General features: G+C 44.2%; 2 protein-coding genes across 2 annotated transcripts in view; one reads left to right on the top strand and one right to left on the bottom strand.

The window, feature by feature from the left end:
- Lcp1 (lymphocyte cytosolic protein 1) overlaps window positions 1–498 on the bottom strand; it is a 96,273-nt gene extending 95,775 nt beyond the window's left edge. The window contains exon 1 of the mRNA XM_075949026.1: window positions 371–498. The gene's annotated coding sequence lies outside the window, so the exon portion shown is untranslated. The remainder of the gene's footprint in view (window positions 1–370) is intronic.
- A 1,387-nt stretch (window positions 499–1,885) lies between these two features.
- Lrrc63 (leucine rich repeat containing 63) overlaps window positions 1,886–12,008 on the top strand; it is a 33,398-nt gene continuing 23,275 nt past the window's right edge. The window contains exons 1-5 of the mRNA XM_075949233.1: window positions 1,886–2,000; window positions 5,008–5,715; window positions 6,176–6,223; window positions 7,275–7,435; window positions 9,361–9,459. Coding sequence (XP_075805348.1) covers window positions 1,886–2,000; window positions 5,008–5,715; window positions 6,176–6,223; window positions 7,275–7,435; window positions 9,361–9,459 — 1,131 coding nt within the window. The remainder of the gene's footprint in view (window positions 2,001–5,007; window positions 5,716–6,175; window positions 6,224–7,274; window positions 7,436–9,360; window positions 9,460–12,008) is intronic.

Below are 12,008 nucleotides of genomic sequence, written 5' to 3'. Positions count from 1 at the left end.
ACGACAAAGGTACAGTAAAAACACACTAGTCACAGCCAACCACTGTGGCAGTGAGACCTGGTTTTTCTTTAAAGCCTAAAGCTCCCATTCCCACACAGTTCCAGTTCCACCAGGAACTTTAAAGGCTCAGAAAGACAGAACAGGTTGCACCCAAGAGACAAGAAGGAAAACAGAATGTGCGCTTGGGAGATGAGGGCTTTACTGCAAAATAAGCAACGGTGGCCAGTTGCCCAGTAATGTAGCGTTATTAGAAAATGCCAGTCCAGATTCCAGACGCACGTCATGTCATGGAGAAAAGTAAGTAAATAATAGTGGTCACTGTTTTAGGAATAAGAATAGTAATAACAATTGTCACCACAGCCTTCCGTACAGCAGCTTGCACGTGGAGCCGCTCCTCCTGCTCCACCGCCTCAGCCTCCAGGCATCCTGCCTTGCCCGCCTCAGAAATAGGGGGCACCGGCGGAACCTGCGGACTCAGTGGGTGGATCCGGTGGGTGTGGTAGATGGGAGTGGCCACGTGGGCCCCGCCCCTCGTTCCTGGCGCGCCCAGCCCTCCTGCGCCTGCGCTTCCCACTCGCCTACCGCAATCTCCCGGTTGGTGGCGGCGCTATGCCCCTTGGACCGGGCTTTGGTGGCGCTTGGGATGCTATTAACGGAGCAGCATCCTGCAGAAACCTGGAAACCTAACTAGAGACGTCGCTAGACTGTCACTGATAGCCAGGACTCGGGGCAAAGGAGATGGATGTGGGAAAGCTGGTGTGTCTCCTTGGAGGCAGGGTCGCGTAGGAGCCCGCCTCTTCGGGGTGGGGGCGGAGGGTCGCCTCACAAGCTAAGGAAACTTGGGGCGAGCACGCGCTGCCAACCCGCAGACCTGGAGCGAGCGCTGGCCTGCAGTTACTTTTCGCGGGTAAACCGCTCCTCAGCACCGCTTCAGGTTTCCCGTGCCAGGCGGGCCGCGGGGTAGTCGGTGCCAGGCACTTTTTGAGGTTCCCCTGCAAACAAAGCCGCGTTGAGGGGTGTGGGGAGATATATCTTGTTTTGTTATTTTAGTGTTAACTGGGATTCCCCCGCCTTTAAGGAACATCTCATTGTATTAAAGCCTATTTTATTTTTGACTTGCATAATTATGGGCAAATTATGTCGGCTGAAAGTTAAAACAAGTCATTGTCACACAAGAAAAGAGTTTGTGAGTGGTTAGATGTTGTGGGACTTCGGAGGCGTTTCCAGTAGAATCTTTCGCATCCTCTTTTGACCTTCTAAATCTCTACCAATGATATTTGGGAGGTAGCGAATGAAATGCCATGTCTACATTTGGGGAGGAGGCTCTCCATTTACTGACCAAAAATTGCTTTGGCTGACTGAATTTTGTACTCACACGGGAAATGTTAGCGTGGTCCAGCTTAATATTAGTTTATGTTTTATCTATAAGAAACCAGTCTTCCCATGTAGCCCAGGCTGTTCCTTCTCGGTCTTTCAAGTGTTGAGCTTACAAGTGTATTCCCCAACTTCTTGCTCATTAACCTGAAATTTTAAATAAGTTTGAGAGCAGGGAGTTTTGACTCAGTGGTAGAGACCTTGCCCAGCATGGCTGAGACCACAGCTTCAATATTCAGTACAGAAAAAAAGCATTGAACTTCCTGAGCGCGCCCCCGTCGCCTCTCTTAAGCATGTATTAAAATATATGTAATATTTTTTAAAAAAAACATCAACAGTGCTTCAAAATATAAGTTTTGAATGATCATTTTCTTCCTCTCTTTTTCTTACTTGAACTCAGTATAGTGCCAGCCCAGGATGGTTTCTGTCAGGATATTTTCTGAGTGACAGACACCTGCCATTCGGTCACAGCTCATCCTCAGACACCTCAGATCTCACTTAACCGGCAGTCATGAACAGGACCGACTGTCATTCCTTAGCAACACAGCTGCACCCCCTACTTCTCCGAAGACCCTTGCCTCCAAAGCTCCCTACGTTGCCTTTAAGTAAGAAGAGAGTTCTCACAGGTATGTGCAGATGTGTGTATTAACCTTGGCGTGTTTTTGCATAGACATCCCTTGCTTTATATGATTCACAGTAAAGACAGTTATTCCTAACCATAATTTTAAATGTTTATGGGGAGGTGACAACAGCCAATGGTCCCTTCTATAGATGTGCTCATCGATGCATCCACATTTGTGGATTTGTTAAGTGTGAATTTGCTTCTTACTAAAATTTCTTTGAAATCTTCCAGTCAATAGCTGTTTTATGGATATTCGTGAGAACGTGCATGTAGGTAAATAAAAATACAAGTTCTCCAACGCGCATGCACCCAGCCGGAGGGAATACTGCCTCTGCCTTGTTTCAACTCCCGTAATAAAAAAAAAAGTGTTCCTTTCCCAATCTGTTTGTTCCATGTTTCTTGAATTTTTGCTCTCCCGCCCTGTTCCCATGATTTCTGTAAGTGTAGTGCTGAAGCTCGGTCTAAGCCAAAGAAGGTTGCAATGCGTTTAGCTGGGAACACGTGTCAGATGAACTTCCTGAATGTGTGAGTGTTCTTGGCTGTGAAGTCCATGCCATTATATAAGTGGGACATAAACAATGTGTCCCTAAAAGCAGAACATATAACCACAAGATTGTGTGTTGATTGGTTGATGAACATGCTGAGGGCAGAGGCTTGCAGGACCCTAGCCTGCGTTTTCCCTAGGTTCTCAGTGCAGGGTAACTGAGCATGTGCTAAGAATTCACAACTAGTGAAGATTGAATATTGAGCATGGTGCTAGAAACTGGTGATGGAACAGTTAGCAAAACCAGACCCAGCTCATCTCCTCCTGTCAGCTTCTATCAGGTAGGAGAGAGATAGAAGTCGTGAGCAAATGTCAGTTCAGCCTGTGATAAGTACCATAAAGATGAGCCAGTCTGGGGGCTGGAGAGATGCTTTCGTGGCTCTTCCTAGAGGACCCTGGTTCTATTCCCGGCACCACATGGTGGCTCACAGTTCCAGTGTGCTCTTCTGGCCTCTGCAGGCACTAGGCATGCCTATCATGTAGGCAAAATCCTCATACATGTTTTCAAAGACTTAAAGATAAGCCACTTTTATAATGTGACTTTATGTAATCCTATTACTCATGTATTTCTGTATATTTCTCTATTAAGTATTGTATTTTTATAGGCAATAATATTTCTTCGCCTTCCCCTCCTGAATCTCCCCTCTACCACTTGACTTTATTGGTTGTATTATTTTGATGCCAATGTTTATATTGTGAGATCTATTTATAATGTTACATTTATTATATTTTTGATCTATGTCAATTAAAGATGTGAAAAGCAGCAAATCCCACACAAGCATTGTTGTGTCGATCCTACGTCATCCTTTCTGTGTCTCTGTAATGTCTTGTGTTTCTTTCTATTTACAACCTGTTCTATAAGTAGCACCCATGGTCACACAGATTGACAGCTCGTTACCAGTTCCTGTGTTGGAATTTCTCTATTTGATTTCTCTATTAATCCTTTGGCTTAACACCATCGTCTAGTGTAGGGTTTCTCAACCATGGCACTCCAAAGGTTTGCTTTTGGCATCTTGGAGAGTCTATGACCTTGACTAATATCAATCTAGAGTACTTTGTTTGTAATGGATAGTTGAGGTATTTGTTCAATGAATGAACAAGTACAGCGGCTCAAGTCTAGTTGATAAGCATACTGGTCATCATACAGAATTAATGACCTTGTTTCTGGTTTTCATCACCTTTCAATTAGCCACCAATAATGAGCTTCCCTGCAAATGAAAAGGTGAAGCGGCGGGTCAAAGCAGCATTGGATGCCCTGTGTGTCTGGGGACAGACCAATGTAGTTAGCAGATGAGAAGGTGCTGGGGTAGGAGCCAGGCTTGAACCAGACCTTGACTTAAAGTGGTATAAAAGAGGAGACTGTGTGGTTTTGGAGAGCAGAGGAAAGTACTGGGAAAGAAGGAACTTGATACTTTAGACAAACTGAGATCATAGTGAAATGGCCCAGTTAAGGATGCTGGTACATTTTTGTTCTCTATCAGCAGAGGAGGTTCTTATATGTTAGGGAGATCAGTTTCCCCTTCAGCAGACAGTTCTGGGAGTTCTCCACAAGCCCACAAGTCTCCCCGGATAGTTTGAAATGGGAAATTTCATGCCCCTCTCCAGCCACCAAAAGGAGAGGGAGATTAAGGGAACAAGATTCATTGCAATAGCACTAGCCACAGCCCTGTCTCTGAACCCAGATATGTTTACATAGAGAGCTGAGATATAGTAGTTGAGCCGCCAGATAGAGAACGTATGTACCTTCCTACTGAAGCTCTGCCATAACGAATCTATTCCCTCCCCACTGGAATGTCATTTTCCTACCATTTCTTGCATCAGTTAAGACGTCAGGAAAACGACACCTGACATTCGGTCCCGTAGGAAAGTAGAGGTATATATGATGGCGTGAGATACCCAAGAGTGCAGGATCCGTGGATTTCTGGACCTAAGAGAGAGCGTTCTTAGTGGAGAGAGGAACATGTGGCCTCCTCAGTCGATGTCAGCTTGTCCCTGTGTCTGAAAGACTGCTTCTCTATTTTTATTTGACATTAAAAAGAAATGCTGATCTTTATTTTAAAAAAGTACAGATGGGGCAAGCTAATGATGAAAGAGCCATTTCATCAAAAGTCACTGACCACTTTCCCCACTCATAGTACCAGAGTTTTAGTCACCGCTGCCCCAGATCTCTATGTCTTGTACCTTTCTCCACGCCTTGGGTTCTTCCAAGAGCTGTTCTCCATCCTTTGTAAGTCATTTTTGCTGTTCTAGCTCACAGTCGTTTGTTCAAAATGTATCTCCCCAAATGTATCCCCATCAGCTTGACTGAAGTCTCCACAGCGAAACAGGGGTAGCTTTTCTTTCTTTTTTTTTTAAGGTGAGTGAGCTGTTAAATGAGAAAATAAATGCTCAACCTTTAGCATCTTTGTTTGGACAGCTTGATACATACAGACTAATTATATCCCTGTCCCCTCTTTCTCTTGTTCAGCCACTTCTAATGGATCTGAGAAGACCCATGTAAAATTGCCCCACGATGAAAGCGCATTGGTAAAAAGCGACCATGGTGCTTCTCAATCACAGAGACCTATCAGTATTCAAAGTATCTCTCTTGACCATGACCGTAAGGCCTGTGAGAGAGTGGTTAACATTTTACCACGTAAACGCGGCGCTCGCCCCTTCATGCACTGGAAGATCCCACATAGTGCTGCTGGTTCCATATTTGTTCCAAGCTGTCTGTCGGCATCCTCTCGAGTTTTTAGGAAAAAACTACGCCAAATAAGGAGAGCCAGAAAGGCCAAGAAAAAGGAAGAAAAAAGAGATGCGATTTTCCCGGATAAGCCATTTAGAAACACTTTAATTCTCACCAATCAGTTTTCCAAGCCTTTTCCCCCTTCTTACTCTAGGCATATAATCTCTAAACTTAAGGTACCACGTGCTGAGCCTCACCCGGTGCCAAAGTTACCAAAGTCTCCAGACTATACTCAAGAAGTTACTCTTCCGAGATCTGAAAGCCAAACACTACTCAGCCCTATACCCAGCTCCTCATCTATAGTACCAGAACCACGGTGGTCCGAACGACCGTCACGCCCCTTCGCAAAAGTAAGGCAACTGGTACTGAACATCGCTACCCTTCCCGCAGCCCGTACTCTGCCAATGCCTGTGTTACAGAGAAGACCTACGAGACAGATGGTAATAGGTAAATAAAATTGAAACATGGTCGGCTGTAGTGGGGTTGATCAGAACAAAGGGAAGAGGAGAAATTCAAGATGGATGGCTCCCTTCCTTCTGGGTTTTCAGGGTCCCTTTTCAATTGGACAGTAATGCCCCAGCTTGGGAGCAGCAACAGACATCCTGACTTTATAGAGGTGCCGGTGCCAACCTGGCTACCGCATCCAGATAGTATTGATGAGAGCTGATCAGGAAGCTCAGAAAATGTAGAAAGGGGTGGGCGAGAAGGGGCCCGTGATGCATTAGGTGGGGCCTGGTGTAGAGTGAGAATAAGCAGCAATTTAGAGGGCGGCCTAGGTGATCCTGAGTTCCTTAGGAAGACAGGACGTGTTGGTAGGTGCGTGCCAGTCTGTTAACTGGTGAATAATTATAATGGAACCACCCTCAAAGGGGTCTAAAAGTTGTCCTTTGTTTTTCTTTCTATCTAGAAACTGTGGCAGACAGCGGAAAGGTAGAAGCCCCTAGACAACCTGATGGTAAATGCGGGTTCATACCATTCTTTTAGAAACCGTTAAGATTCCTTTCTCTCGATATTTGTGTCTGTGTGTGCAAGGCACACACATCTGTTCTACCTCATTTCCGGTTCCTTGGGCCATTTGTTGAGCAGTTAGTTCTTACATCTTGGCAGTGCACCAGCAGTTACTTCTTACATCTCGATGATGTATCTTGATGTACTGATGTTGCGAATATAGAAGCTAAAGTGTTCTTAATTGAGACAGGGCTGATAGACATGGCGTTATGAGAGTCAACTCGTACCATATACCAGGCTCCATGCTAAGTGCCCAGACCTCGGTCTTCTAAGCAGAAACAAATGAAGCCCGTGTTAAGGAAAGATTACATTATTCTGCCGCCAGGGCTGGTGGCAGACGCCTGTCATCTCATCACTTACTTAGGTGGAGGCGGGAAGATTGGAGAGTTCCGTGCCAGGCTGAGCTATAAGATACCACCTAAAATATTAATGCTATTTTGGACCTCATATTTATGTCTACCTACAATCTGACGGACATAGTATGTGACAAAATAATTTATCCTTGTGAAGCACACGAAAACCAAATGAACGAAGAGCAGCAGAAACAGTATTAGGGTTACCCGGCAGATTTGAAATGAGGAGTTTTGGTCCTGCCCATCATTACTGAGTAACCACTACAGTTCAGTCCACCAAAAGGTGCGTAAAACAGCTGCCAGAGTCAATGGAGAGTAAACCGTGCAGGCATGACTTAGACGGCCCCAATCCCCAAACCTAGAGAAGCTGCGGGTTAGCAGGGAGCAAGCCGCAGCCCCAGGGAGCAAGCAGCAGCCCTGTGCCTGAACTCTCTCTGTCCCTTCTCCAGTGACCAGGTTCCACCGCCTCCCGTTGCACACGTTTCTCGAGTCTTTGATTGGGTTTACCTTTGCTGGATTCAGAGCAAGCGCAGTCTGTTTTAAAAATTTGAAACTGAACATACGGGGTTGTGGTCCTTCTGAGAGGCTTCGTTCCTTCCTGAAGCAATTATAGACGGGTCTTATGTTTTGATTTGCTTCCTGTAGCGCTAATTAGAATCGCGAGAAGAGTGGACCCCGAGGCCCACGTGTTACAAGGGGAAGGCTTTAAGACTATCGCGGCAACCCGCTACGAGACAGTAATGGCGATGAGCAGCCTGGCCATAATAAATTGCCAATTATATGGAAGAAATGCGCTTAATCTTAAGGTATGCTAGGTCCCCTAACAGTGACGTCCTCTTGTGTTATCCGTTGTTTTCATCGTCAGTTTCCCCAAATACATTGTTTCCATTCAGTTGAGGGAGTCTTGCCCATCACAGCAGAGATTTCCCAGCAACGCATGGCAATGATATCTCTAAACTGACCTGTCCAACTTTGTCTTCGGTTCACCAGGAAAGTTTGAAAGGACACTGAGGCTCAAAGAAAATACTCCGTTTTTTTTATTTTCTTCACCATTTAGCCTGATAAGTAGGATTGAAATTGTTCCTGTTTTTAAATTGCCAGAAACTTTATATCTTGAGTCAAGTCTAGCGTGAGGCTGGTTGGCACTCAACACTGGCGCTGCCCAGCAAATGAACCCACAGTAGGTACTGCTCGGTCATTTATTAAGCGCACACTATGTTCTAAGCCGGGGCTCCTCCTGCAACTCCCATTTTGCAAAGTGGACATTAGTGATAATCTCATTCCACAGATGTAAACATGGAGGTGGCAGGAAAACTTGCCCAAGACCTCACAGTAAGTCACCGGAGCTGTTTGCTTGTCTGAGACAGGGTCTCCTGAACTGCTCCTGTAACTGAGGATGACTTTCGAGACTTATACCTCCTCCTCCTGAGTGCTGGGATTATAAGTATGTGCCACCATGCTCCACTTACATGGTGCTGGGAATGGATGGGATCCAGGGCTCCATGCATGCTGAGCAAACACCCTACCAAAACAAGCAATACCCCCCCATATGCCCTGAGCTCTTTGACCTCGAAAATCTATACATTCGATTTTTTAAAAGAAAGGGAAGGGGGAGGGGAGAAGAGGGAGAGAGAATGTTAATGAGTTCTAAAAGTGTTTCCTATTAGCCAGAGTGAAGTGAGTGTGTTTTTCTTGTTAGTAAGTGATTTTGTCACCCCCAACATTCACGGTCCTTCTCAGAAACTGCTCTAGATGGCCATGTATTGCAATCTGTTGCCCTGGAGGGACATTTCAACGGCAAAGCATCCTGGTTTCAGAATGCCATGAGCTTGTCAAGTTCTTATTCTCAGATGAAGCGCATGTCTTGAACAAACATGGCACTATGTGTAAGAAGGCAGAAGTGGTACACAGCTGAGTAACCTAGCAACAATCCAGCATAGAGCACTCGCGCATACATCAGTCTTGTCTCTGCCCCAGGAACTTGGCTTTCTGTTTTCGTTAGCAGCTTTTTCTTTTTCCTCTAGTGGGAATTAAGTTCTGAGGATTTCTAGTCTCAGGATTCTAACGGGATGTTAATATTTTAGGATTGTCGTGTGATCTTTTAGGATCTCATTGTTTGGGATTTTCACTTTTAGAATTATAATCATCACTGACAAGGGTCCTGGAGCTAATAAATAAGTTCAGCAAAAATTGCAGTCAGTAAGGTCATAGACTATGTTTCTATGCATCAGAAAAAGAAGCTAGGGAAGTAGCTCCCGGAAACACATTAAATACAGAAAAAGAAAAACATGCTCATCGTCTCGTAAAATAAAAATAATGCAGGCTGAGGAGACGGCGTAGTGGATAAAGCATCTGCATTCATAAAGTTGAGCATGTTACCATGACTATGTACCCTGTGATCCTGGGAAGGAGCAAGAGAATCCTCAGAAGTTCATGGTCAGCTTCTGAATTGCAATGCAGGACAAACAGACCCTGTCTTAATGTGGAAAGCAAAGATTGACACCCAGAGTTGTCCTTTGACTGCCACATGTGTCCTGTGTACACACACACACACACACACACACACACAAAGAACAATTTGATTTGAACTATGTAGAGTTGTAATTTTTCTCTTAAAAGATCAGAAAAGTTTTGGCAGTGCATCCTGTAGTGTTACCATTTAGAAAACTGAACTGTTCAACATAGAATTTACTGTTAATAATTGATATCTTATTTTGCGTTACTCCCCTAGGGATTCTTTCTTCTGCACTGTCCAGACTTAACACCTATTGCTTTTCAATTGATATACCTTAATTTATCATTTAATGACCTCAGCCAGTTTCCTATGGAAGTGAGTACACCTTTTTCCTACCTATATTGCTATAATTTACTATTGTAAATAAAAGTAGACATCTTTATTGTTGTGATCCAGCTGCCCTCACTCCCCCTGACTGACAGCCGAACTTCCTTGTGGTCTGTAATTGGCAAGGATGTTCGTGTTCTTTCTGGCTGGTGGGTCTCCACAGAAGGAGTAGAGGTATAAAAGGTTGCTGGGCAAAATAAAGGTTGCTGTTCTTCCACCTGAAAAGAAGCCTCCGTGTGTCCATCCCGGCACCCCCCCACCAGTGTCGGCTATCCAGGCTGCGCTGGCTGCAGCATTTATGATATCCTGAAGATATTATGAAACACATACGTGTTGGGCTGCATCCTTCTTTATTAGAATTGAAGAAAGCATAGCACGTTTTTCTTTGGAAAATCAGTGATGCAAACCTCAAACGCTCTATTGCACCAAGCTCTCAAATATGTTCTCATGGTTTATATAGCGCATAAAAAAGAATTCATTCTTCTTTTAGTAATAATTAAAATGAATTTGTACCTGTGCCAGTCAGGAATTAAAAGACCAGGTTAGCCTGGGCGGACTGGGGTGAAACAGTTTGGTCTGCCTGTGACAGGATCCTCTCACTCAGGAACTCTCAGCCGCTGTAGTTGCCTGCCCAAGAGTGCTGGAGATCAAGCCAGGCAGTGGTCTGGTGTGGGTGGAGGAGGGGCTCCTAAGCCCCCACTCCGGTATGACAGTTGATGACTGCTGGAGGGAGGGGCAAGTATGTTTTCCTAAGTGTCTGGCCCCTGGCAGGTCAACCCATTCCACTGGATGGCCTCATAACCGTGACCGTATGGGAAGCACAAATTAGACTCAATAGTAGACTATTTAAAACTCACAAGAGAGTGTGATGTTGGGGGAAGGGATTTGGAGTTAGGAGGAAAAATGGGAGTGAATATGGTTAAGATGCGTTTTCTATGTTATGAAATTCTCCAAGAGTTAATAAAAATATTTTTAAAATGTTAGTGACCAGACCATATAAACACTGTAACAAGTTTTAGCTGTCAGCAGCTAAGACAGGGAAACCAGGCGCAGGGTGATTTAATTTGATACCCTTTTTTAAAATAAATGAGGCTTTACAAGTAGTTTGGATAGGCTCTGTTTATACTGCCTTATCCGGCATTGTGCTGATCACTGGATAATAGATTGTTTTATGAAATGACTTTCAGTCTATTGGCTTTTTCTTAGTGAACGATTTTCAGCAATGGACTTCTCTATTTCGCTCAGTATTTAGAGCATGGTTTCCGACAGCTCAGCAACATGCCTGTTTCATGAATCTTATTCTATTGGTGAGTGAGAGCATGCGCACACACGTGCACACCCTTGTGCATGCTACAGTCCATGCTGATGAAGACGTGTGCATGTGGACAGGACAGGTGCTGTGATATGTCTTATTTCACGGGAGAGGACCACTTTTCTCTCTAACACACGGCACTGGGTTTGTTAGGTTAGTGAAGCCATGCTAAGAAGCGTTTCTAACTACGGGAATCTCGGTTCTTCATGTGTATCTTTCTCCTGAGCAGACACAGATAAGGAGTGCTTGCCAAAAACAACCCCCCCCCAAGAAACAAAAACAAAACCTGTCCATCCGCTGGAAGACAGAGCGTACAAATACAAGGCTATAATTGTCACATAAGAATATGGTGCTAAATGCAAAGGTGTGACTGTGACATAGACTGTGACGTTAAAATGCACATCTGTGCTGTCTAGCGATAGATGAAAGATGGGGGTCTTTTAAGCAGGCATGAGTTCGGGAGAGGGGCTATTCAAGAAGAAAGCAACCAGTGAGGGGGCAAAAGAAGGCAGCACAGGGCATGGCCATAATTGTAGTACCTTATGTACATGTATTAAAATATCCCAATGAAACCCATTATTTTGTATAGTTTACACTAATCCAGAAAACTTGGGAATGGAAAGCTATGGACAGAAAGTAAAAACAGAAGAAAAGATACACCAGCAAATGGTACTGAGAAAATTTACAGGAGAAAATTAGTGTGATTCTACCTCCCATGTAGATTAGATCCATGTGTGTCTCTCTTTGGGTCTTCTTTGTTGTCTAGGTTCTCTGGGGTTGTGAATTATAGGCTTGTTTTTCTTTGCTTTATGTCTAAAAGCCACTTATGACTGAGTACATATGATAATTGTCTTTCTGGGTCTGGGTTACCTGACTCAATATGATGTTTTCTAGCGCCATTCATTTGCCCACACATTTCGAGATGTCATTAATTTTTGCGCTGTGCAGCACTCCATTGTACTTTTTATCGTACAAGTCTTTTACTTTCTTGGTTAGAGTTATCCCAGGATATTTTTTGAGGCTTTTTAAAAAGGTGCTGTTTTTCTAATTTCTTTCTCAGTTTGTCATGTATATGTAGAAAAATCTACTGATTTTTGTGTGTTACTTTTGTATCTTGCTATTTACCGAAAAGGTTTATCAACTGCAAAAGTTTCCTGGCGGAGTTCTTAGGGTTTTTTTATTTATAAAACCATATCACCTGTGAATGAAACATTTGACTTCTCCC

This window comes from Microtus pennsylvanicus, chromosome 15, assembly GCF_037038515.1.
Source record: "Microtus pennsylvanicus isolate mMicPen1 chromosome 15, mMicPen1.hap1, whole genome shotgun sequence".
Taxonomy (NCBI): Eukaryota; Metazoa; Chordata; class Mammalia; order Rodentia; family Cricetidae; genus Microtus; species Microtus pennsylvanicus.
The sequence above is the reverse complement of the archived record's forward strand: the minus strand, read 5'-3'. Positions and strand labels throughout refer to the sequence as shown.